Source organism: Centroberyx gerrardi, chromosome 19 (assembly GCF_048128805.1).
Source record: "Centroberyx gerrardi isolate f3 chromosome 19, fCenGer3.hap1.cur.20231027, whole genome shotgun sequence".
Classification (NCBI taxonomy): Eukaryota; Metazoa; Chordata; class Actinopteri; order Beryciformes; family Berycidae; genus Centroberyx; species Centroberyx gerrardi.
Window position 1 is genome coordinate 5172458 of NC_136015.1, and position 26746 is coordinate 5199203.

General features: G+C 43.7%; 1 protein-coding gene across 1 annotated transcript; it reads left to right on the forward strand.

The window, feature by feature from the left end:
• The first annotated feature begins 1599 nt into the window (after positions 1–1599).
• eepd1 (endonuclease/exonuclease/phosphatase family domain containing 1) lies at positions 1600–26311 on the forward strand. The gene is made up of 7 exons (XM_071907546.2): positions 1600–2833; positions 14361–14412; positions 21849–21959; positions 23793–23927; positions 24459–24597; positions 24997–25191; positions 25812–26311. Exons 1-7 carry the CDS (start codon positions 1986–1988, stop codon positions 26000–26002), a joined length of 1671 nt encoding a protein of 556 aa, XP_071763647.1. The 5' UTR covers positions 1600–1985; the 3' UTR covers positions 26003–26311.
• Positions 26312–26746: the final 435 nt, after the last annotated feature.

Genomic DNA, 26746 nt, shown 5'->3' on the forward strand with positions numbered 1-26746 from the left:
CTCTCATGGGTCTTGTATTTCACCTAGGTTGAGTCTACTGGGTAGGTTGATTCTATTCATTTCACATTTGAATTTTTAAAAAATCTAGTTTCAAAAGGCAAAATCCTTCAAAAATGTCCCCTCAGAAACACTGACTTTAATCCGCAGAGCGCGGGGAAGAGATTAAGTTTTATCTGCTACAGCTTTCAAGTGGCTGGAAGAAAATCTTCGAAAGGGCTCCACACTAACTCAGCCCACAGCACATCAGAGGGGATTCCCTTCTGACTGTATGCAGGTCCAGCCAGTATAACCTGTATACTTTTTCATCTGCAGAATGTATGGATTATTGGAGAAAAGACAAGTCACAACTTGGTTTATATCCATCAGTTCTACTCTGAAAGAATGGTATTCAGTACAAAACTAAAGATTCAATCAGAAACGCCATTACAAATACAAATAAGCAAACTGTAATAGAAAAAAATTCACAAAAATTATTTTGGCAGATCATGAAAAATTAAAAAGGCTGTCATGGTTTCAGTAGACAGACTTTTGGTGCTACATAATTTTAAGGAATCCAGGAATCATTATTAAATTATTCGTTATTGATCATTCTAAAAGGTAAATTTCATTTGTTTGAAATTTGGGTATAGCGTGTCAAAGTTTGCATTTATGTAATCAGCTCTCCTTCCACAGTGACAGAAATCATTTGGCTGTCATGCCTGGAGCCACGCCTCCTGCTCTGATGGGAAACCAGACCACTGTCAAGCGAGACAGAGTGAAATAGCACAACTTCCGGTCACGCTTTCAAAACAAAATCCTCACTGACAAACAGGACGTTTTTTGAATAATACAAAGTACCAATGTGAAAATGAATATATTTATATATTTTAAGGAAGAAATTGCAGTAAGTGAAAATATTATGTTATGTGTATATATGCTATTTTATTTTTAAATAATATGTTTATTGGATTAGCCTACATAATAACAAAGAACATGCAAGCTGGCGAATAAAAAAATCCACATAGCTATAAACAAACAAATAAATAAAGTAATAACAAAAAATATAAAATAAATGAAATAGAAACATAAAAATATAAAACAAAATCGCCACGGAAAGCAAGCTTCTCCTCTGGGATTGGCAATTCCTTTACATGAGTCATGATACATATGATTACCGTGAATGGAGGTGTTTGATTGGTTACATATTTATTCTAGAATTGATCAATACTACACTGGTTGTCTATGGGAAAACCTTAATCTGAACTGATTCTAATGTGACATTTTGATCAGATTTCGCACAAGTAGGCAATGCACAAATATGTTATTTTTGTTTCAATGGATTTCAATGGAGAGTTTTAGTGTCCCATGATGTAAAATGCTGTGGCAGAGGATTTTCTACACTTCCATGAATAAGAGATCTGGGGTAAATGCTGAATTGTTATTGTTGAAATTTTGTTTGCTTCAAACGACAAATTTTACACTTTTATTTTGAAGACCAACTGGCATTCATTCCGGTATTCTCCTGGCTGAATGTGTCTGACTTGACGCATCTCGAGAGCAGATGGTTTTCATTGATGTGAGAGCGCCGCTGTTTTCCTGCGTGTTCAGTCTGCTGGAGGCTGACCTGTTGGGGGGGGGCGAAGCTTACATTTTAACCTGAATATCCAGCCCTTCTCCTGGCACTCAGAGGAGCAGAGACGCTGCTGCTGCTCAGTCGGTGAAACGCTCCGCCGGTGTGGAGGCTCCGTACAGCATGTAGCGACGACTGAGGGAAACTGCTGTTTATAGTGCGTGTGTCTCCGTTCGTTTTATCCATGAAACCAGCCTGTCATAAAGGGAAGAGTGTGATATCTGTATACATGTACGCGTAAATCTGCATGACCTCCACGTCTCCGGTCTGCGCGGTGGGTATGTTTCACACCAGCCGGGCTGTAGTGTCCCTGCCGTGGCCCTCCGCCTGCTCCGGTCCGCTACACTGATCCGAGCCCGGGTGACCCGCCGGAGCCATGGGTGGGAGTCTGGGCTGCCACCGCTCCATCCCCAAAGACCCGACAGACTTCAGCAGCAGCAAGCGCAAATTCAGCGCCGCGTGCAACTTCGGCCACATCCTGGTCAACCAGGAGCGGCTGAACATCAACACGGCCACCGAGGAGGAACTCATGACTCTACCGGGAGTCAACCGCACCGTCGCGCAGAATATCGTGGAGTACCGGGACTGCATCGGGGGGTTTAAAAAGGTGGAGGACCTGGCGCTGGTGAGCGGGATCGGGGCCACGAAACTGGAGGTGATCAAACTGGAAATATGCGTCTCCAGCCGGACCAGCTCGTCCCAGCACTCGCCGTCCTCGCTGCGTAAAGACCTGGATCACCAGTCGTGCACCGGGATGAACATCAACACAGCCACACCGGCGCAGCTCATGAGCATCCGAGGCATCACGGAGAAAATCGCCAAGAACATCGTGGCCTACAGGGCGGAGCACGGCCCGTTCAAAAGCATCGAGGATCTGGTGCGGGTCAGCCACATCAACAGCTCGCTGCTGGACAAGATCCGCTTCCAGGTGTTCGTGGAGCGCTCCAGGGCGCCGTCCACCAACACCAACGGAGGGCTGACCTGCACCACTAAGTCCCACCCCAGCCCGACCTCGTTCAGTCTCAGGAGCGACGACCTGGACCTCCCGCCCGGAGGACCGACCCAGATCATCTCCGTGCGGCCCAGCGTGGAGCCCCCGCCCGGGCAGCGGGACGGGAAGGCCGTGGTGCGGCTGGCTACCTGGAGCCTGCAGGGCTGCTCCTGCGACAAGGCCAACAACCCGGGGGTCAAAGAGGTGGTGTGTATGACCCTGCTGGAGAATGAGTAAGTTTCACCCACTCATCCACAACCAGAGGATTGATTATTATGGAAGCATCGGCTTCATTTGGGTATGGCAAGGTACTGTAGCCAGATTTGAGCTTGAAAGGGTTTTTATCATTATGATGGAGAACAAAGATCAAGCTGAAAACTATTTGGAGGCAGCATTCAGGACCAATGTTCCCTCTGATGTTTGCTGATAGTTTGGTCTAATAATCTATCGCACTGACCAAATATCTTGTCAGTCATCAGTCATTGATCCACTTTGTCCACAGAAATGTAGTTGAAATAAGCAGGTGTGGAAGTTTAAGTGAGAAATGATATTAGATGTAAGGACTTTGCCATAGGGTTCAGTGAATTGACCCCAGTTCATAAGCCCAGTAAGCCATGGCCTTAATATGACACAGCTATTTATCTTTATTTTATTTTTACTTTATTGAAGCACATTAAGTGCCCTTGAGATTAAGAATCTCTTTATCAAGGGAGACCTGACCTAGAAAGCAGCATCATGGCAGACAAAAGTTGCAGAGCAACAACATGCAGCAATGTATAAAGTCAGAATACAGTCAAGGCCACACAACAGAAAGAGCAAGATAAAACAATATATAAAACCAAATATACTGTAAGTCCAAATTATATAAAAAACACAAAGTACATTTTTATATAAGCGCTCCAAAAGGCAATAGTATAATATCAATCCAGCAGGCTTCTAGGCCAAACCTGTTTTAATCTGAACCTAAAGTCAATACAGCTCCTTGCTGAGTCTGACACAATCCACGGTTCCCATTATTGTGTGAGTGGTTTAAAAAAAAACAGTCTTGCTCGCACAGAAAATGAATGAAAGCAGAGCATCACGACCTTGTTCCAGCCAGTAAAAGTGACTGTGTTCTTTTGCCCCGAGTCCAACATTTCTGCAGATAGGAGGGGGAGAAATGGGCCTGTGTGAATCCAGGTTAATCTACTTAGATAAACTGTGAGTGCAGCTTTTCAGCGGCAGGTTGCACAGTGAATGAATAATCAGATGAATTAAATGGGATTCTACACATTTGCTTTACAACAAACTGTGAGGATAAAAAAAAAAATCTGCTCGCCATGTGTTTAAAAACTCTGTGTTTTCAGCATCCGGCTTATTGACTAATTAGAGAAATAAGATATAAATAGATATAAATAAGCCTTTGTTCTGCTTCCATTTGTGATCAAATTTGATTATGCGTATTTACAATAATGATACAGTTTTCAACAGTATAGACTGAGGGATCATTGCACAATTTAATGTATATGAGGGAGATTGGGATAATGAAAGGTAGAGAATGTCCAGAGTGTTCCTTGGCACCAAGTTACATTCACTGGGTTGGCTTGGGGGTGGGGGGTCATTGCTGCATGGTGTTATGTCTGCAACCGTCACTGCCAGTAAAATTAGTATCCCATGCTGTGGAGCCATCATATGATCCATCCTAGCCCCGATACATTCTGTTCTCGCGTATGGACAGAATGTTCTGCCAAACTCCATTCAAAAATCTGTTTGATGTTCTCTTGCTTATTAGAAAACCAACATACCTCCTAGAACGTAACGTTAGACCTTTTAGGACTTAGGATCCACTCGTCCATTCGGCATACATCCAATAACACCAAGCAGAGCTTATTTCATTGTAATGTCAACTTTTAGAGCTGGTTCACCTGTTTTTACCATAACTTTCTCTGCACCAAAATACACTGTCGTGGGTGGTAACGAGCAGCGTGAACCAGTTGATATTTTATTGAAAAAAGTGCTGCTTGGTGTATTGGATGCATGCTGAATTGAAGAGTAGATCTTAACAACTGGTAAAAGGTCTTAAGTCATGTTCTACAAGGTGAGTGTGTTTGCTGATAATCAAGGCCGCATTAAATTGACAGTATTTTTAATGGACTTTGGTGTGACATTGGTGGATGTAAGTAACCCTTCATACAAGAGGGTTCGGTCCATCCATGTCTAATAGAGCTATGCATAAAGCACCACCACACCCAATGCACACTCATAGAAGCCCCACAGTATCATGACAAAAAAGCATTTTAATAGGGAGCGTTTTGATAATCAGCGTCTGACCACCTTTGGCACAGTCAGAGATTCCTCCGTCCCTGCCGCCCCTCCGCTTCCCTCTTCCCATTCAACAACCTCCCCAGTAAATCCCCAATACTTCCTTCAGTCATGCCTCCCACTTCCTGTGTTCCCAAGCATAGGTAACAATCCTAATGGCGATATTGGAGGTTCACTGTTGTGGAGGAAAAGCTGGGAGGAGGAGGAGGATGAGGAGGCTATGCGGGCGATACGGTCTGTTTGCATAGGGCTTCAGCTCCGCCGTGTGAGCAATCACAAGATCCAGGCTGAGTTTACAATCTGGGATGGCTTCCCTCCAGGCGCAGGCAGAGAGCTACTGGAGTTCAATGAACTCCTGCTTACCAAAGGTTACACAGCAAACTGAGCTCAGCCACCAAGCGCCTCCCAGGCCTGCTGATATTGGTAATCAGCCAGCCATTAGTCTGCCTCCCACATCGTCCCCCTCACCGGGCTGAGGAAGTGAAACAGCCCCCGCTGGCTCGCAGCAGTAGGGTTAATATAGGTGAAGGTGTAGATCTGAGCTGACAGGGCCTGAAGTTGAGGAACGCAGAGCGAGTGTGGCTGCGTTGCTGTCGACTGCACTCGAGGGATCCGCTCTCTCTGCCTGAGAGTTTACACAATGACTCATTTAGTTGTTTCTGGAGCCGCTCCTCTCGCCATCTGCTTATGTACAGTTTGTCCGTAGCTGCAATCACCTCGATTGTATGCCCTCATCAGTCCATGGTAATTATCCGGTGTCAGAGAATGGAGTTTGGCAATGATCTTGTCGTAACCTCGGTTTTGCAACATTCCCATGCCCCGTAATGCCATCTGTGCCTTGCAATACGGATGTGTGCAACTTTAAAGCTGCACTAAGTAAGATTTTTATGTAAAAACGCGCCAGTTTTATCTGTCTAAATCGCAAAGTGGGGCTGCAACAGAGAAGAGTGTCCCATCCCAACTAATTGAGACGCTGCAGATTCATCCTATTTGTCCAAATGGAATTCTTGTGCCTGATATGTAGGCAACTGTGTGCAGTTTACTGATGTCACCTTACAGGATTTCTGGGTATTGAAGTTTTTTCAGTCACCTCTCAATGTGTGGAGTTTCTTAGTGTAGCTTGTCTAATGAAAGTCTGTTTTTTTCTCATTGACATGTTTGAGTAGTAGTAAAATGAGCTTGAGATTTGGATCATGGTGCTGGATATCAGTGGGCATCATAATCTAAACACTGAACCTTAAAGCACCAAGGTTGCTCGAGGTGAGTGTTGTTGTTTTTCGTCCCAATGTCATGTCATGAGGGCTTGTTTTCAGTGGCGCTGTGCCTCTCCAGTTGACCTCTGACCTGGCTGACAGGCGGCTGATAGGGGAAAGGCTGGCTGAAACCACACACAAAGGGGACAGATCCTACCGAGAACTAGCCTCAGCTTCTCAGAACAGCAACAGAGTGGGAGAGGGAAGAGAGAAAACCAGACAGTGATTGACGTCGTCACCCACGGAATGCGGCGAGCGTCTCTCTCAGGGGTTTATGTGAGTTTCATTTCCTCATTGATAAGCGAGTTGTGTATTTGACAGATCAGATCGTTCTTTACATTCACATAATGTAGCTATAACTACAAAGCTGTGGACCTGATCTCAACAAAACCATGTAATGCTTGATGATTTAAACAGCGCAAACTATGGACACACTTAGGGTTCTTATGGATGTTCGTGTTCAGCCGCTCTGTTCGGTCCATGTTGTCAGCAGAGCTGGCTGCCAGATGATAACCCGGCCCGCTGTGTTTGCGCTGCAGCCAATAAAGCCAATTAAATGATAATGAGTTGCTGGTGATATTCCTGGTCTTTGAGTGACAGGCGCGCAGATCGCAGCTGCTGTTGTCGCTGTCTTGTTAACCACATTACTGTCTAATCCCATCCTCCTCTGCTGTTTGTGGAGCTCGTCCTAACTTTCTGGAGAGCTGCGAGCTGCTGAAACCACGAGAGAGAAAGTGTGTGTGAATTAAGAGAATGAGTATTGATTAGTTTGAGTGCACAAGTGTATATTGTTTCCTCGTTTTGGCAAATTCGTACCCTCGTTTTCATTATTTTCTGCGCACAATTTCATAATTCGTGCATACGTTTTTAGAGCGTGTGCTCAATTTAGCTTATTGTGCATGTTTCAGATTGATTTCACCCACTTAGTTGATTGCATTCATTTATTTTGTTTAATTTATTTGAATCAAGCTTTTGATAAGGTGTAATGGATAGAGATTTGTTAAGGTTTAGTTCAGGTAAAAACTCAGGCTATGAGTTATCGAGGCATTTCCCACTGACAACACTGTTAATTCAAGGCATTATTATTATTATTATTAGTAAGAAACTACTGACCATGGATACTGAGAGCTAATGGGCTTCAATATGGGATTGAAATTTCTCCTCGCTTTACTCGCATGAGTTTGACTGCTTGACTTTACAAATGAAACAGTGAAAGTGTCGTGACCAGATGCAAGCAGCAGAAAGCAGCAGGGCGTCGAATCATGATGATCAGTGGGTTTAGTTGACATCTCTCCACACTTCTTTTTTTAAAGCTGCAGAATAAGACAATGTAGATGAGTTGAAACTCTGCTTCAGCATTCGATTTTTATGCTATCGTGCTGCATTATAGTTCTTTTGTGCCAGACTTGCCAGCAGCACCACCAATGTCTTCTTTGGGGAATTTGGCTTTTGTAAACTCTTCGGTCAGATGTCATTGTTATTGGTCACCAAATACCCAATGGAAATTTACAGGTGCCTGGATAGTGGCCCTGTTGAAAGCTGATTGGCTTAGAGCTCTCAACACCACACCTCAGCATTGCATTTTACATTGGTTGCCACCAGGTCAGATTTGGCGGGAAATCATCTGGATTTCTTTATGGCACAAAACAGGAAGAGGGTGCTGAGTTAAGCTTTCAGAGTTCTGGCAGGTGGTGGAAGGAGTGAAAGGCCGATGGAAAAATCACTTCCAACATGTTTATCCTCTTCAATAGAGACAAAGATGCCAGGGAGGGGAGAGGAGGAACAGGAAACAATGGGGCTTATGGGAAATGTAGTCTAAATTTGGAGAAACACTAGCACTAACAATACCACTGGTGTGAGATAGAGGCTACCAGTCGTCTCCACCATGGTCTCATTTGTTTACAGTAATTACACCAAGGTTTCACACGTAATTTGTCAATGACGCATTGTTGATTAAAAATGCCACACATAGCACCTTTAATACTTTGTTACCACAAAATACATTTTTTCCACAGCCACTCCCAGGCTAAGTGAGAGAGAGTGCTCACATCTTTACTTGCATGCGTGAGGTTGCAGATACAACACCGTATCTGTTGATTGCAGTGTACACAAGCCCAGTGCAGCTGTCGGGATTATGCACCCGACCTCCCCGGCCCGCGGCTCCGGATTATGAGCGAGGCAGGAAGGGAGCGTTGGCAGCAGCGTCACACACTCCTTTAAATCCCTTCCAGTGAAGGGAGGGAAGGTCACGATCACACCCCTGCACAGTCTGCCAGATCTGACAGAAACGCACAACCGTGTCGACTGAACCTCAGACACACCCTCCGCCAAGGCCTGGGTGAACAGGAGCGGCATGTACAGCAGTCTAGTCAACTCAAAGGTGTGCTTTTGGTGGAGGGATTGGATGCAGTTTGCCACAGTGCCTTGTAGGGATGGGACGATATATCGGAATTCAATATATCGCGATACAAAAATGACAATTCATATCGTGGGGCAGAAACTTTCTATCAAAAGTTTGGCTGGTCTGCAACGACTAGAAGAGAAATACATTGCATGATATTTATTTACAAGCCTTGACATGGCTTTCAGATCCAATAGTTATGGCACCAGATCACAGGTTAGACTGGTTAGATTTTAATACTGAACTTGGCAACACAGTTTTATGGTACTATGAACCTTATAAATGGAACAGACTGCAAATCACTTTGAAATTAGAATTTATTTTCCCTCTCCATGGTTTTAACGCAATGGAATCTCACATTTTCTATGATGTTTGTGTGTGACTGTGGATTTCCTCAGTGAGTGTCTTTTTGTTCTCGAGTCTTGGAAAAGAAGAGATCTGGATGTCAGTGAGACTGCCGGGTTCAATAAAGGAATCTAGAGAGAGAGAGAGAGAGGTGGTGGAGGATGGGTGCTGAGGTCATGAGGACGGGTGCTGCTAGGGAGGTCGGTGCTGAGCTGACGCAGGATGTTGGGTGCTCATGTGGAAATTTCCATTGGCGCAGCATTTTATTGCGGTGGACAGTGAGTTAGGGGCATTGCCCAGCAAGCCCTGCCAGCTAGGAGTCACTGGGGCCAATACAGCACTTTCAACCCAGTTTTCCCCACTGAAACAGACCTGATTTGGGCTATTTCGCCTCCCACTGTAGTACAGCTGAACCCCTGAAAAGAATATCACCACCGTTGGGTAAAAGCCTTGTATCTTCAGAATGTCAGCTTTCCAGGAACGAAGAAAAACTTACTTGTTTTTACCCAATGGGGTTTTCAAAGGGTTTCATTTCAGTTTTGGGGGGACACACTCTGGATCAAACTAGGCAACTCCATTTTCATCAGCAAGGTTGAAACAAAAGATACAAATTTCAATGAGAAAGGTCTGCAGGTAGGAGAGAGTGAGGGGAATTATCGGCCAATGTGAAATACAGGACGAACATTAATCAGAATATGAAAAGTGGCAGTGTTGCTGTTAAGGCATTAAAAGGAGATTCAAACCACTAAGAGAAGGTGTACAAAGGTTGTACTGTACTGGAAATGCTTGTGACCAAAGACAAAATGTGCTTTGGTAAAACTCAACTGCGCTTCTAAACTGCAGAGTGAATAAAAACACAGTAATATGCACTTGAGGCAGAAATAATTGTCTGAAATAGCTGTGTCCACCCAAATCTATGCCTATGCTTTCATATCGCTGTTGTCATGCAAAAACTTTGAACCTCCAGTTTTGGTGATTTTCGTGTTTTAATTTCAGTCAAAGGATTACAGGTTCTTTGCGGCTTGAGAAAATTCTGTGAGCCTTTGTGTATGAAGCCCTTTCAAAACCCCATTGGATAAACTCCAAAATGCATGGTGGTCAAGCTAAAAAAAAAAAGCTGTTGAAAAGCTGATATGTTGGAGATACAAGGATTTCACCTGACAGCAACAGTATATAACCCAAGGAACCATGAAACCCCTCAACTGTAGTTAAAACATGACAATCACCAGAATTGGGAGTTACATGGTTTTCACATGACAACAGCGATATGTTTTCAGCACTCCATCTGTCAGCGCCGTCCACACCTCGACCCGCTGTGTGCTCTTTAAACGTGTCTGCTGGGAAGGCAAGGCTTTTTTCTCATTCAGCGCCAGAAAATCCTCCGAGGCGTTATTTCTATCCAAGGTCATCTCTCCGCTGCTCCCGCTCGTCACTTCTGATTACGCAACCGCGTCTCTGCCCTCGCATTTGCCTTTAATCCGACCGATGCTGAGAGTCTGTTTCGCTTCATCATGTTGTGTTTGTGTCTGCAGCGGCGGCAGCAGCACATATCCGGCCCAGACAATCACCGCAAAGTGTCCGCTTGACATCAAGGACGACTTTCTGTTGTCACGGTGACACTGAAGGATTGCTCTCTCTAGATGTCACCGAGTCCTTATGTGACCGTTATTATATGACTTTGACTTGTTTAGACTTTGTATGTGTGTGTGTGTGTGTGTGTGTGTTAATCTGTGCCCTCTGTCAAAGCCTGAAGGCTTGAAGCCGTAAACAACTTTTCCTGTTATGCACCAATGGCAAGGGTTGAATCCATATTGGTTTTTGAAGGTTGATACAGATAGTTTATCTTTAAATTTGACCGTTTTCATGCCAACAAATTCCCAAAAAATGACAAATATGCAGTGTTTTACCCCAGATTTCAGGGTGGAAAAGCCTCTGAAACAGCATTTAGACCATCATGGGACACTAAAACTCTCCATTGAAAGCCAGACTAATGAAATTCTTTTAAGCTCTTTAAGAGTACAATCCTCCCACACCACACCGGAATGATTTCTCTTGTCAGACATCTGATATAAGATAATAATAATAAAAACATATTCACAAGCTGCGGTCAGGGAGGAACCTCCATCATGTCACACTGACTGGACAGTATCGACATCATGACAGAGGCTGTGTTAATCTGTGCATTCGATCGAACTGTGAAGGCTTGAAAGTGTTTCTCTACTATATGCCATGTCTGATCCTCAGGTCAGTTCAGGTCATGGGGGAAGATGAGGACACTCCCAGGAGGAGTGATGCAGCCAGTGTCTTTCATTGTGCAGTGATCACACCTATGGGAGAGGAAAGGGGCGTTGTCTCTGCCGACCGCAGCCCTTGTTTGTTCTGAAAACAGGATCTGTGGACTCGCTGATTACGGACGCGCCGACGTTGCCATTCCTGATCTCGCCGGCTCTCGGTATTACGCAACTGGGCGGGGCGGGAGAAACAGCTGGACTTGTAGGAAAATTGAAATGGGGATTATTGACACTGACGGTTCATTCGTAAATAGAGCCTCTGCGGTACTGTTATGTAAAGATTTCGTTCAGCAAATTATGACCGTTTGCCCTGGCCTTGATATGACTGTGACATAGGCTTAGTCTCCGCTATCTCTGGATTCTGTGGATTGTATAATCTAACCCTATCTTAGTCTTGTCTGGAGGCTTCTTATCTGCATTGTACGCCCTTCTCACCCTCTTTTATGAGCCAAGCTAAGGTACCCGCTGTACCTTAGTTAACACTAGAAAGTCCAATGAGTTTAGGGGGACCATCAATATTTCCTTGGGTGATTTGGACGATCTTACAACACTGGTTTGTACAGAAATTGGGTCTCGGAAAAGTCACGGGGAGATATTTCGGGTCTAAAATTCCAAACGTGTCAGTTGACCACACTGGTGCAAGCACTGACGTCCACAGATTCTTCCTTCATTTAGCTGACGCCCTAATGCATGGTGACAGGAAGGGTGCACAATGTAATGCGCACTTGGAACTTACTAGAGCCACGCTTGGCACTTGTTCTTCTAAGTAAGTAGGTCTTAATCCTGACAGTTAACACATCCGCTCCCCCGTGCGCTGGGACTGGAATTAGATTCAATTAAAGCAGCTGCTGATACTTCTTCAGCAGGCCGGAACTATTGGGTGAAGGCTGGAGAGGCTTGGAGGTGCAAATGGATCTTGTGTACCCTGGGATCTGCAGATGTGTGGACAGCCAAGGGTCTAATAAATGCTTCCCTAAGCTGCACAGGCATTCATCGGCATTCATCGGTTTGCCATTGAGCAGATTCAGTGCTGCAGTCATGTCACATGGGAATGATCGTCAGAATGACTTTTTCCAAGCAATGACTTGGAAGGGTTCATGGTCTCGTTTGAAGCCATCAAGACGCTGGAACCAAAAATCCAGCAAGTAGTTGTGATCACAAAATGACTTGGTATATGATCAAAATCTTTTGTTGCTTTAATTTGAAATGAATTACCTACAATTGACTATTTCCTTGTTGGTGAAGTCACAGAAATCAGGGTCCATGTTCTGTACAACCTCAAAGCTGAGGTGAACAGTATTTTCTGTAGTATTTACCATCTGAAAGCTGAGGTGAACAGTATTTTCTGTAGTATTTACCATCTGAAAGCTGAGGTGAACAGTATTTTCTGTAGTATTTACCATCTGAAAGCTGAGGTGAACAGTATTTTCTGTAGTATTTACCATCTGAAAGCTGAGATACAGTATTTTCTATTAGAAAGGTCACTGCCGTCTTTTCCCGTATGACGCGAATGCAGGAGAACTGAAATGATGCAGCGGTCAGTCAGAACCTTATGATTCTAAGTGGCCTCATCACAGCCAAGGTTGTCCTTGGGTAACTCCTCCACGCTCTCCTTCACAAGTGCTGCCTGATTACGTTGCATACATATGATGCTGGTACCGGTCACCTCACCATCATGGAACTGCACCGGACTGTGTGAATGTGTGTCAGTCTGGATGAAAAGCTCTTCTGTAGTAACAAAGCTGGTGTAACACCCGGCACCAGCAGCATTTCACAAATAGAAAAAAACTGTTATGCAATGTGATTTTCTCTCATTTAGGATTAGTAGGTTAGAGGTGAGCAAGGTCACTGCAGCGCCACCGGCTTACTTTCATTGTGTTGCACCACACTGAATCATGGTTTAGCATACAGTAGGCCTGCTGCAGACTGGGCTGAGGCTGTAGGGTGTGTGTGCGTGTGTGTATGCATAATGCCTTATGTATTCAGTCAAGGAACAGATTTTTCTCCTGGCTGGTTTGCACTAAGCCTCTCTCTGGAAGAGCTTGTGGGTGTTAACTAGTAGCACTTTTGGAACTTATTTGATTGCCTTTCTGTTACAAAATGCGATTTGCCTCCTGTGCTGAGGCCATTTTTAAAAGATGGTTAATCCAAATGAGCAACTGAGGAATGTTTTTACGCACTTGCGTCGCAAATCGTATTGCGAAGCAGTTCCTTTCTGGAGCCAAATGAAGGCAGAGGGAAAGAGTTGATCTGTGCAGCAGGAGACAGCGTGAGAGAAGCGGGCTGCTGCTTTGCAATTCGTTGCTTTTTATTGTGCTGAATGTTGGTCTGGAAAACGATTTGAAAGTAAACAGATAAAAGTTTATTGGGCTGTAAAGGCCTCTCTTCTGCTGTGTAATGATGTGTTGGCACATGGAATATAGCACACCAGTCCAAAGTCCCCCGCTTATAGTTTCTCACAGTATTAGCCAGGTTCAAAAAATTTTTGCATTTGCCCCGAGCAAATGTGATGTTTATTGCGGTGAGGATCCTGTTTGGGTAGTCCCATTATTTTCTCTTGTCTGTTGTGTCAACAGTGCATTTGACTAGAGGACAGTATATCATTACTGTACACGTTGCAACAGAATAATGCATAACCCTAGTAATGCCACCCTGGTTTTGGCTTGTGTAATATGAGATGAAACTTTATTATTCTCTGTGGGGAAATTGGTAGCATTGGATGTAGCGTGGAAAAATAAAATAAAAATATATAAGCCGTGGATGAAGTTTCTGTAGGTGGCTCTCTTTTCTTTGTCTGTTCAGCCATGGTGGCTATCACTGCTCATGCTAGCTACCCAGTTCTTCTTCTGTTTATTCTAAACAAACCGGAAACGTAAAACGCATCACTTCCTGTGCAGCAGAGGATTTTTCCCAGGAAAGAGCTACCAGACACTGGCTGTTTAGAACAGACAATGGAAAAGCTTATAGGAACTGGGTATCAGTTGAATTACTATTGTGTCATAGCAATCAGTGATACAGTAGCAAAACAGACATTTATTTATATTAAAATGTTGCAGATTATTACCTTAAATATGAATTGCCAAATATGAAATATGTGCTATATATATGAATATGAGCAGTGTTGTTAGTGTATAAAAATGTCAAAATAAATCTCTCTCTCTGCTCCCAGCATCAAGTTACTTGCAGTCCAGGACCTGCTGGACCGGGAGGCGCTTGACAAGGTAAAGTCTGAGTCTCTCCACCTTACTGGTCTTAGACTGGGTCAGATCCTTCCACTGGTCTGGCTGAGTGGGAGGACTGGCCGGTGCTGATAGGGGCTTTGATTTGCAGCCTTGTAAATTAGATGACTCACCACTCAAGGAAATGCACTCAGAAGCTAAAGCTCAATGTTTCCCATTCATTTAATCTGTTGCTCTTATGCAAATATTCCTGCTTTCCTCTCACTGTTATTGCACTCTCTCTCTCTCTCCCAAGTGTAAATGTCTTCTATTTCTAGGCTCACATTTGGGTTTGAACTGTGTTAGCGTTCTCCTGTGCTTTCACTGCTATAAATATGACAGTTGTTGCTATGTGTGGAGGGTGTCTTCTTCAGCGGTGTCAGGAATCGGGATACATACAAACACACTGCCTGCTTCTATCTCGTCCACCAGAACCCCTCTGTTTCTGTGTTATGTTCAGTACCAGCAGTCTCACCACATTTTGTGAAAAGAGCACAAACTGATTGTGGACACAAATAATGTGTTTTAGATTTTGGTGATGATCCGCATCTGGGATTCCCACCATTAGACAATTTTGTTTTTTAGCTATTACTATTATGCCGCGTTCATGTGCTGACGGGGAAAGTCCGACATCCAGCAATTCCAAGTCGGCTGCTTAACAGCGTCACATTTACGTGCTTTTTCGTCAAAAAATCAAACCCAGAAGACAAACAATAAACAAACATAAGCCGTTATGCTGCAGCTTTGCAAGTTGAAAAATTGTTCAGCGGTGGTGGATGTATGTGCTCTACCGAATGCCTCCTAGTTTACCTTGTTAAACTTGAACATTACATTACCTACACTGATGTAGTGAATCATCATCGTTGATCACATCGTCGAGTTCGGCTGTTCTCCGTCACATCACCTGTTTGTGGGTCTTCAGGTGGCTGTGGAGGCCAGTCGGACATCCACAGGCTCTGCTGCAGTGTGGGCAGACAGTATGTGACAATGACTGGTGTTTGGCTCTTCTTGATGTTCCGTCTTTCCTTGGCGAAGCTTTGTCTTGGCTAGTAAAAATTTCTTTCCATAGCCTAATAGCTAACTGGAACTAAAACAGTTTGGTTAGCTAAAACAGCGAAAAAACAAGCTAAAACAATTTGGTTAAGGTAAACAGGTAGGTAAAACAATTGGTTTAAGGTCAGGTTTGTTCAACTAAAACTTTGGTTAAGGTTAGTCAACTAAAACAGTTTGGTTGAGGTTAAGGTTTTGGTTATGGTTAAATAAGAAAAACTGAAAATGAAAACTACTCACAGTAGACAGTTGGAGTTGAAGGTAAATGTATCTGCCTATCTGCACCCCCGACCTCTGCACTCCACTGCACTATTTCAATGTCAAACTGCCTGTTTCCAGTCGTGTCTCCTTCATGTAATCCTTTCCTGGTGGGAGAACGGATTTCTCTCACTTTTCGTGCACGGAGCACATATTTGCATTTTAAGACGTCGTGCTCTTTTCACAACATTTTGTGAGACCAGGCTGTTAGTACGGTGGCTGGGGAAAACCCTTTGTTGCATGGATATTATAGCTTAACACCAGCAGCTGTAGCAACAAATTAGCTAAACACGGCGTTAGCCAACTACATATAAAAGACATCGTAGAATCAGGTCACCTCACTGTCCTGCTGCGTATTCCTCAACCTAGAGATGCAGGTGGATGGCACAAACGCACTGATGCGGATGGATACCTAAAATGTCGGAGATTGACGTGCGGCTTAATGCAAAAGGATGGGTTCCTGTTTAGCCCACATAGAGGTTTTTTGCACACATGTAATGTCATTTTCTATATTGGCTGCTAGACGGATCCTTGGCAGAGAAATGGAGCTTGGTTCTCTCCTGGAAAGGGAAGTAGGTCAACAGCACCAGTGTCTCAGAGAGAAAGTGAGAGAGGGAGAGAGAGGGAGGTGGTGGGAGGGTGAGTTACTTTTGGACAAGTGGTGGCCCACATCGCAGGCTCCTCACTCCTGCCATCCTCCCACACAGATTTTCTGCCTGTTTTACCATCTATTCTGTCTCATCGTGGCCCTTCGCGCTCCCTCCTTTCATCTCCCTTCCCCTCTGATGTCTCTTTCTGCAGACCCAATGGGAAACGCTTTTCGTTTTCTGTCACATCTTTCACTCCACTCGCCGCAGCGCAGCGTGCCATAATGTATATTTGACTTTGGTTTCACGCTGTCTCTCTCTTGTCTTTTTCATGATTGTGATTTTAGTAGTCTATAGTGGTAGTTTAGATTTTTTCCCAGTGATTTGATTGCTCTTGTGCTTTGATCCTAGGGTTGGCATGGGTGTATGTGGTTCAAGAAGTGGGTGTCTAAACTAGGGTTAGACTGATATATTGAGCCGATATTGGCCTTTTATTAAAAATCAGATATCTGGGGGGAAAACTGAATACTCTTGGCATGAAAATGGTCAAATCAGAAGATCAGGTGAGGCCGACTCCTCATGTGGAACTCAGAATGGCATCCTTATGTTCACCATGATGTTTAATTTATGCTGGACCTATATGGGTGAAGTGGCCTATGAGGAGAGCAGGTTGACATTATGTTTACTTCAGAAGCAGGATTAAATTTGGTCCCGAAATGTTGTTTGAATAAAGTGAGTACAAATGATGAGACAGTGTGTGGGAAGTTTTGTTCTTTTAATTTTAATTTTCCTACGCACCTGTCACTAAGGCATTGTTAATTGTAATTTTTTCCCCACAAAAGATCTCTGCACTATAACTTGACTCGTGGGTGTCAACTGGGTATGGCAAGGTGTGGCACTACTTATGAGTATTATTTTATTTTATTTTATTTCCTGTTTTTTGATTACCTTTCCTGTACTTGACTTCCTTGGCACTGTTCTGCCAACTACTGCTGTGGCACCTGAATTTCCCCCAGGGCATCAATAAAGTGCAATCTAATCTAATCTAATCTAATCTAATCTAAATGTGATCTTGGTTTTTATCATTATAATGGAGAGCAAACCTCAAGCAAAAATTGCCATATCTGATAGTTTGGTGACCTACAGCTAATAATTTATCACATTGACCAAATAATATCTTGTCAGTCATCAGTCATTGCTCCACTTCATCCCCAGAAATTTTGAATTTGGAAAGTTTTGATTGCAAATGATTTTAGATGCAGAGACTTTGCCACAGCTTAGAGTTTAGCGAATTCACAGCCCTGACTTGACTTGACATTTTTCTGTGTTTAGTCACTTAGACTGTGTGTGCTGGTGTTAGACTGTTGTTGTGTTTTACTGCTGGGCTCTGTGGTAATACTTACCCCACGTAGCTCCCTGGAGGAATCCCTAAAGTCCCATACAATCAATAATGTAGTGGTAAATAAAAAGGAGGGTGACCTATGACCTACAGTCAGTGATCAGCTTAAGGCAAACAAGCACCAATATAAAAAACAACCAGTTATTTTAAGAAAAGCATTAAGTTTTTTTTTTTTACCTCAAAAGACCCTATCCCATACAATTTACATCACTCTGATACTATTTTCTACAATGTATACTATGGATTTACATCATGCCGATTTATATCAGCATAGAAATGTGGGTTAACTGAGTTTAGGTGGATTTCGATCACTTCAATTTGAATGAAGAATTTCAGTATTTGTAGGTCTCTTCTCTAGCAACATCCAGATCATTGTAATAAAACGCCCATGAGAAGATTTCATTGCGACTTTACTTGACATTTTTGTGTGTTTAGTCACTCGGCGTGCGTGTGCCGGTTTTAGACTGTTGTCCTCTTTCTGTTTTGTAGCTAAGGAACTCTCTGTCGTCTGTGGTTAAGCGTGGCCCGATGATTAATTCTACTGTAAAAGGCCGTGTTGTTTTGTGGTGGTTGTTATGAAACAGAAAGCCTTCGCGCAGATCCAACGATTAATGTAACATGGTCACATCATGGGATATGGACTAGCTCTCCACCGCATAAAAAACCTGCTTTAACATTCTGCACGGAAGTGAGTACAAACGCACGCACCCACACACACACTCCCACACACACACTCCCGCTTCCCTTCACACACACGCGTGCAACAACTTGTTGTAATTGTTCTTCTAGTGTCATCTGCCACAGTTTTGCCTTAAGGAAAACGGCTTCCAATCCTCTCGTTTTTTTCCCATGCTTTGCTGGAAATATATACAGTGTTTCAGTGCGTGTGGATGCTGGCAACATGAGGCAATCATCTGGTGCTCTTCTGAAAATCTGTCTGTTCAATGTCGTGTCCGCCTACATTTCTTGGAACGGGAAAAACTTGACCCTTACGCTTTGCATCCCGAGTCTTCTCTGTATGCGAAGCGGCATGCTGTCTGCTCATGTTTCAGACGGCACCGCAGGGTTTGACCTGACGTGGGGGAGCGACGCCGCACAGAACAGTGGCGCTGGATCCTGTGAGCGGTTTTTACCTGGGGAATTGAAAGAGGCCTCACGCACACAACTGGATTATTGAATCAGGTCATCCCATGAGATCCAGATCTCCTTTTCAAGAGATACCTGAGAACAAAAAAACTTTCATAATGATGACAAAGAAAATCACTAACCTAAAAATGTGATGCATTATCATTGAGGGTGGCAGGAAATTCTGATTTCAAAGTGTTTTGCAGTCTGTTCCATTTATAAGGTTCATAGCACCAGAAACCAACTAGCGAACTAAACTAACCAGTCCTGTGATCTGGATTTAACAGCCAGTAGAGATGTGAGGTACAGGAGCCTTACAGATAAATATAACACAATCCATTTCCCTTCCCCTTGTTGAAGAAGACCACCCATTTTTTTTAAAAATATAAATCACAATGGTGAGTCTAAAATGTATCTCCTGTAACAAAACAGAAGGCGCTGTGGTAAGCTGCATCCAGTGGCTTCAAAGTGGAGGAGGCAGCCTGTGAATCCATAATCAAACACAGACATGACTGTGGATTGTGCAATAGGTTTTTTTCCCCCATTTTCTAAAGAGAAGCTTGCTGCTTTTCTGTACAAAAATCCAATTTTCGTCCTCAGTTTTTGAGCAAGGTGTTCCACAAAAGAGAGTAATACACATTAGGGAACAGAGAAGAAAGAAATCCTCACAGACTGTGTTGAACATACTTGATGTCGACTCGTGGCGACCAGGTTTTACAGCCCCCGTCTGCACCATTGATTAACACTGATTACAGTAATTAGATAATTAAATCCTTGGCAGTGGAAGAAACGGGACTGTGCTTCTTTTAATAAATGTACTGGAGCGTTATTTCCTCTACCTGGGCTAGTCCGCACCAGGCAGCCAGACCTGCTTGTAGGAGTCTCCGTCTCTGCCAGGTGATTCCTCCCGGCCTGGGACTCCTGCCAGGGCCCTGACTGCTGCGCTCGCACTTTGGTCATCGCAGGTTGAATTATGAGGGCGTTTTGTGTTTTGCCAAAGCACTATTGGCGAGCAATTCATCCTCGTATCCCATACAGGCTCCGTGGCCCCCAGGGGACTATGATGAAAGTAAATCCTGTTGGGGTTTTCTAACCTCCTGGCAGTTTGAAATTGCCTTATTATTATTATTATTATTATTATTATTATTATTATTATTATTATTATTATTCCTTACTCAGTGGTGGGCGGGTGGAAGCAGAGTGTGCTTCACTGTGGTTGTAGTGCAATACGTCTCACTGCAGCCTGAGGAAGATACAGTAGAGACAGTGAGGTGACCTGATGGATTTCACAGCCTCGCGGCAATGTTAATTGGTGTTATTTCACTGTGGGACCCTCTTAGTGAGGCGGTGTGGGTGTGGGTGTGTGTGTTCTTGTATTGCTATACTTATGAGGACCAAATGTCCTCACAAGGATAGGAAGATGAAAATCCTCCAAAGTGGGGACATTTTGCTGGTCCTCACTTCTACATGGGGTTAGGACTTGAGTTAAGGGTTAAGGTTAGAATAAGTGATAATCGGGTTAGGGTTAGGGTTAGGGTTAGTGAAATCCTAATTTTTTAATTTTGGTTGAGTCACCATTATTACTTAAAATGTTAATTGGTGTGATTTCACCATGGGCCACTCTCAGTGAGGCTGTGTGTGTGTGTGTGTGTGCATGTAGGTGGGGTTCCTCTGACTCTCCTGGCGTCCCACAGGGAGGCTCTTCCTCTGTGGTTAAATATAGAGCCAGTGGCAGGTCAGCCGGAGCAGGAATCCAAGCCTCCGTGTTCACGTTCCTCTCTCCGCTCTTCCCTTCCACACTGCTCCCGTTGCTTCCATTTGTTCCATTTCGACACTGAGCTGCCAGTGTGCGCTATTCCCCGCGGCACATTACACCACCGCTGGTCCGGTCCTCCCTCAGCGATGTCGACAGAACAGGCTTCCTCTTTCTGAGCGCATTTCCTCCGTGAGATGAGATTGGACCACTTGAGTTCATTGAACTCTGTGTTGTTTCTTAGCGACTGCTGAGTAAAACATGTTTTTGCAGACAACCTGAAAAACTGTTGGATCTGCCCTCAAGTGTTAGAATAAAGGGTGACACTGTTCAAACTGAACTGTGATGCATTACAAGCAGGTTAGAGGCCCATTAGAAGCAGAGATAAACCTTCCATACAATATAATCATCAGACAAACATCAGAAGATAACTTTTAATTTAATATCATGTCATTAAGTATTCAACGCTGTACATGTCTTGCATATTGTATTTATTATATCATGCTCTGATTCAAATAATTATCAACTCTGTGTGGTTATAATGTGCATATGTGGGTTTTAGTATACAAACATTTCTCTGAGGCAGAGCTGCTCTGGAGGCAGGAATAATCTCAGTGGGTGTAGCCACAGAACCACAGTTAGCTAACTGACAAAGATGGGGCTCTGGTCAAAATATAAATATACATTTTAAATATTTTTTGTTCATTTATGACCATAGCATTCTTGGAAGGTCAGCAGCTAGCTAACTAGCTTACCTAAATAGCTATAAACTAGTTTAAATTTGGAAGGTCAGCTAGGCTAACTAGGTAACCAAGATAGTATGGCTAGATTGCATTTTTCCAGTTAGCAGCAGAGCGCTAGGCTTCATAATATTAGCTTCCTCCTCTCTTACCTCTTGCCTTTTTCACTGGGCTTCAGGCTAACGTTAGCTTAGCCAGAAAAACTGGTTCTTTGGCTCCGCCCACTGAGGTTTAATTCATCCAATCAGATTATTTCTGCCTCCAGAGCAGCTCTGCCTCTGAGAAATGTTTGTAGAACTAAAACTACATTCTGCTTATAATGCCTTATGAGCAGCATTTCAAGTAAAGTGTTACCAAAATAAACTGTGTCAACTCTAGTCTAAAAGATGGAGCGTAACTAACAACAAATATCTTCTCTGTGCATAGCGCTGTTTTTATTTTGTCTTCATGACTTGGTGTGTGTTGACAGGCTGATGCCTACAATATACTGTGTCTGATAGTATTTCTCCCTCTGTGTTGTGTTGCAGTTCTGTGTGGAGTTGAACCAAGGCACACTGGCCAGCGTACGCAAGTGGAAATGGCCACGGGGGCTGTGGAAGAGCGCTGTGTCTGAAAAACCCACAGGACACTTCAGCAAGGTATGGCAGCCATCTTTGATGTCCCTCTCTACCTGCTCTATCTTTGTTTAGTTTGATTGATTACATATTTATTGTAGTATTGATTGATTCTTATTATTATTGAAATACATTCAACAATAGTTCTAGGGGGCATTTTTTTTTTAATTTTGCATGAAAATGGTCACATTTAAAGATAATGAATATCAGCTATCGGCAACTTCAACCCAAAAATATCGGTATCGGCTTTCAAAAACCCATATCCATCGAACCCTATTTTTATTACTACTGAGCGTAAAAACCTTTAAAATCCATCTTCCCCAACAAGTTTTTTTAATCAATATAGAGCGAGGCCATGCACGCTACACTGTTTGCTTTTCAAGGGCATCGGAGGCTCCAGTAAAACTAAACCTCGGTGATTTATTCGGTTGCTGCGTTTCTCGCTAATGTCTGCCCAGACATCAGCGAGACCTCGGGACAGATAGCGCTGTTTGTCCCCAGCGGAAACGCAGCCAGCAGATGAACCCTTATGATATAAACTGGAGCCGGGTCCGCCGCGTCTCCACGGCCGCGGCTCTCGGTCACGGAAGATGGATGGTTGAGATAATGAGGAGGGGTCGTAAAACACCCCCAACCCCCCCTCCACAGCCTCTTTTATCCCACCAGACTCTGCAGTTTATCAGCCTGCTGTATTGTCGGGATGCTCAGGAATGGGGCCATAATTTTTCCCTGCTGGAGAACAGAGTCTGGCTTTGATTGGATTACCAGGCAGCACTTTATTTGGAGTGGTGCTCACAAGGCATTATAATGCATCATACTGCATCATAAGCACATTGTGAATGCATGATAATTATTTAAATTTAAATTATAGTCAGAGTCGAGCATCAGATATAGTAAAAATGAATGAAAAAATGATTATGTTAAATATAGGGATGGGACGACATATTGAAATTCAATATATCGCAATACAAAAGTGTGACAATATGTATCGTGGGGCAGAAAAATTAATTGCAATATCAGCTCCATTTTATTCTGCTGTAATAATCACAAATGAGACGCTTGACCATCACAATTTCACAAACTCTCCATCCAAATTAAATTATTTGCACTTATTCTAGCAGCCAATGCCATCGCTAGAAAGATTTGTGGCTCAGAAATAAACATAATTCTGCACAGTCAGACTTTGTTGTCATTGAACTTTTATTTATTACATCGTATCGTGGTTGTATGGAATCGTGAACCCCATATCGCGTATTGAATCATATCGTGAGATAAATATATTGTCCCATCCCTAGTTGAATATGAGGCAGCTGTTTGAATTGAATGTCGTTTTCTGTTTCTCTGTTCTACTGCTGTTGTTTTGCACACCCTCATAATGCTGTAATTCATATTTTTTTCCTACTTTTCATTCATACGTTTCTTCATTACTTAGTATGTTGTTGAAACGCCATTTCGTTATGTTTAAATACCCTCCATCTGCTACATTCTTACTTATATTCTGTTTTTCCTCACTGTGTTATCACTATTTACTGCTGGAGTGACTCCATTTCCCCATGGGCTCATTAAAGCTCTTATCTTTCTGTGTATTTGCATTTACCAAACAGCCTTTTGGAATGAACAGAAACCAAGAGAGTTTGATAACTGGGAATAAGTCGTTGCTAGATTAACTTTTATCTATAATACATCTCTAGTTATGAAACTAGGCCTCTTTTGTTTTTGTGGTTATGCGATAAAGTGACATGTATATCAAGAAGTGGTCGTAAACCATTTATTAGGGTTGGTGTCGGGGCCATTTAAGGAGGTCAGCTTTTAAAAAAAATCTGACTCCCACAATTTCCCACGATCCTCTGTTCCCAGGGAGCGAGCTACTCCGGCTTTCTGTGGGACAGCTCGTCTGGTATCGACCTGAAGGATGCTGCAGTCCTGGAGTCCCCTGTTGTCAATGGCAACGGGAGTCACGCCTACCCCCAACCCTACCTGGCTCACTTCTCTGTAAGTCATGATAAATTGATATTGGCCTTTTATTCAAAATTGGATCTAGTCCAGTCAGTGTTGTCCACCGCTGATATGATAGATATGATGCAGTTTGTTTTTTATTGTAGAATTGATCAATACTGCACTGGTTGTCTATGGGAAGACCTGAACCTGAATTGATTCTAACATTTTGATCAGTTTTCCACATAAGTACGCATAATTATGTTCTAGTTGTTGTTTCAATGGAGAGTTTTCGTGTCCCATGATGGTCTAAATTCTATTTCAGAGGCTTTTCCACCTTGAAGAATAAAATTCTGGGGGAAACACTGAACATTTGTGTTTTTTTGGCATGAAAATTGTCAAATTCAAAGATAATGAATATTGCTATAGAATAGCAGCTATTGGCAGATTCAATCCAAAAATATCCCGATACTGGTCAACCCAAACAGATAGCTCTGTGTATATCTCTGTGTGTTTTGTTCGGTTGCTGTGAGGTATCATGATTATTGCCAGTATGACCAGACTGACCAAATGGTGTTTTTCCATCAGATTGGGTCCTCAGAGCTGACGGTGGTGAACATCCACATGCGGGCCTCAGCTCAGCCAGGAGAGTCCAACGGCAAGAACCACAACTCAGACGAGGCCAAGTCCCAGCGCCTCTCCCCCGGCATCCAGGAAACACTCAAAGGTCAGCGTGGAAGACTGGAACGAGCCAGTATCAAGGCCGACATCTTCTCATACCCATAATCAAACAATAAAACCATTAATATTTAAGGACAGAGGGGTTTGTTGTTGAGTTGTTCTATTACCATCTATACAGCTTGGCAGCATTTCAAAATTATGGATGGAGGATGATATCATGTTTGAAGTTGTTGGAACAGGTTTTGTTAGCAGTGCAACAGTCAAATATGCTCTCTTTCTTTGTTTGAACTTGTGTAAATAAAACTCGTTCCGCCATAGAAACTGCTGAATCACAGGACTGCCATCAGTGTGTTTGCGAGAGACAGATCGTCCTTGGTGAAGGATGAAAGTTTCCTCTTGTTCTCATCCATCCCTCCATCTCTTCCCCTCCCCTCTGTGGCCGCAGGCGAGAAGGAGCTGGTGGTGCTGGGAGAGTTCGGCTCGCCGCCTCAGAGCTCGGAGCTGGACGTCCTGAGGAAGGAGAAGCTGTGCGCCCTGGTGCCGTCCAGCCAGTTCACCAACATCAGCACCCGCTCGCCGCAGGGCACCCAGTGCCTGGATAACATCTGGGTCAGCCGCTCGCTCAAGAAGATCTACTCAGGTCGGTGTTTGTTCGGGGGAGGGAGGGGGTTTGGTACAGTAGTAGTACTTTTGAAGGTTTTTGAAGGCTGATACTTTTGGATTGAGGCTGCTGATAGACGATATATTGTGCTAATGTTGAAATGCTTTAAATTTGACTATTTTCATGCCAAAAGAAGTTTAAAAACTACAAGTATGCAGTGTGTCCCTCAAACTTATATTCTTGTCAGGGTGGAAAAGCCTCTGAAACAGCATTTAGAGCATCATGGGACACTAAAAGAAGGATACTACTACTACTTCTGCTAATTCTATGACTGCTACTACAATTTCATACATACTTGTGTGGAATCCAATCAAAACGTCACTTTAGAATCAGTGCAGGTTAGACAACCAGTGTAATATTGATTAATTGTACAATAAATATGTAATCAAGTAAACTGCATCATATCCATCATATCAGAGGTGGACCACACTGACTGGCAGATATCCAACTTTCATAAAAAGCCAATATAAATCACTCTAGTAGACAGCGGTGATGTGATCTAGGCTCATACTCTGGTTCACTTGTTGCATGTTTACCTCAGTCTGTAAATGTCCCTGCTGACTCCCCACCCACCTCCTTGTGTCTCCTGCCTCCGACAGGCCACTGCATGGTAGTGCGGGAGGGCCTGACCAATCCCTGGATCCCGGACAACTGGTCGTGGGGCGGCGTGGCGTCGGACCACTGTCCGGTCGTGGCCGAGTTCTTCGCGGACGTGGCCCCCAAGGAGCTGAGCCGGCCCGGCGTGGCGGTGGTGGACAGAGGGGACATTATGCCCAAACACGAGCGGTGACGACACACACATCAGAGACAGCGGTGCGGCGGACGTATTGCGCCAACGACATATCAAACTGACTTCTAGTCCTGCCTGGATCCTGCTTTGTCTTGGTTTGCCGTGGAGCAAAGAGATTCCTGACGAATGTGAAGAAGTGCCAAGATTGCCTTTTCGGTTTCCTTTTATCAATGTATAATAGTCACTGTAAGTAGTAGAAGAGCCATGAAAATGTCCCGGACGAAATGAAAAGATATATGCTGTACTCTGTCATAGACGAGCGTGCCAAACATTTTCTATATGTATATGAAATAAAACTAAATTGATAGATGTTCCAGCGGTGTGTCTGAAATCTCGTGGCGTTTTACATGACACGCAAATAGCTGCGGTATCGGGGACGGGATCTGAATTTGGTGCGAGGCGGCACTTCATCTGCGGTCCGGAGGCTCCGCTGTAACGCTCATCTGTTCTGGCAGTGGAGTGGAGGATAACATCTCCGCTGTAGATGAAGGCTGCTCTATTAAATTATGTAAGCCGTCCTTTCTGTGCGCACGTGTGAGCTGCCATCTCCCTCCCTCTGTGATGGAAATGAGGAGGCTGGGCACGGTGCCATCAGAGCTGCCTCCGCTGCTTATCGCTGCCACAGACTTGTGTAAGAGGAGGCAAGTTCTATCATGTTGTTGCAGTTCCTACTGGTTGCCAACAGAGGTTGATAAAGGTCATCTGTCACTTAATGCCCCTTTAAAGTCTCATTCTAACTATCAA

Excerpts from the sequence above, each read along its gene's own strand:
- eepd1 (XM_071907546.2), top strand. The coding sequence starts at position 1,986 with ATGGGTGGGAGTCTGGGCTGCCACCGCTCCATCCCCAAAGACCCGACA. Across the intron at positions 2,834-14,360 it reads ATGACCCTGCTGGAGAATGA|CATCAAGTTACTTGCAGTCC; the intron begins GTAAGTTTCACC and ends CTCTGCTCCCAG. Across the intron at positions 24,598-24,996 it reads CATCCAGGAAACACTCAAAG|GCGAGAAGGAGCTGGTGGTG; the intron begins GTCAGCGTGGAA and ends CTGTGGCCGCAG.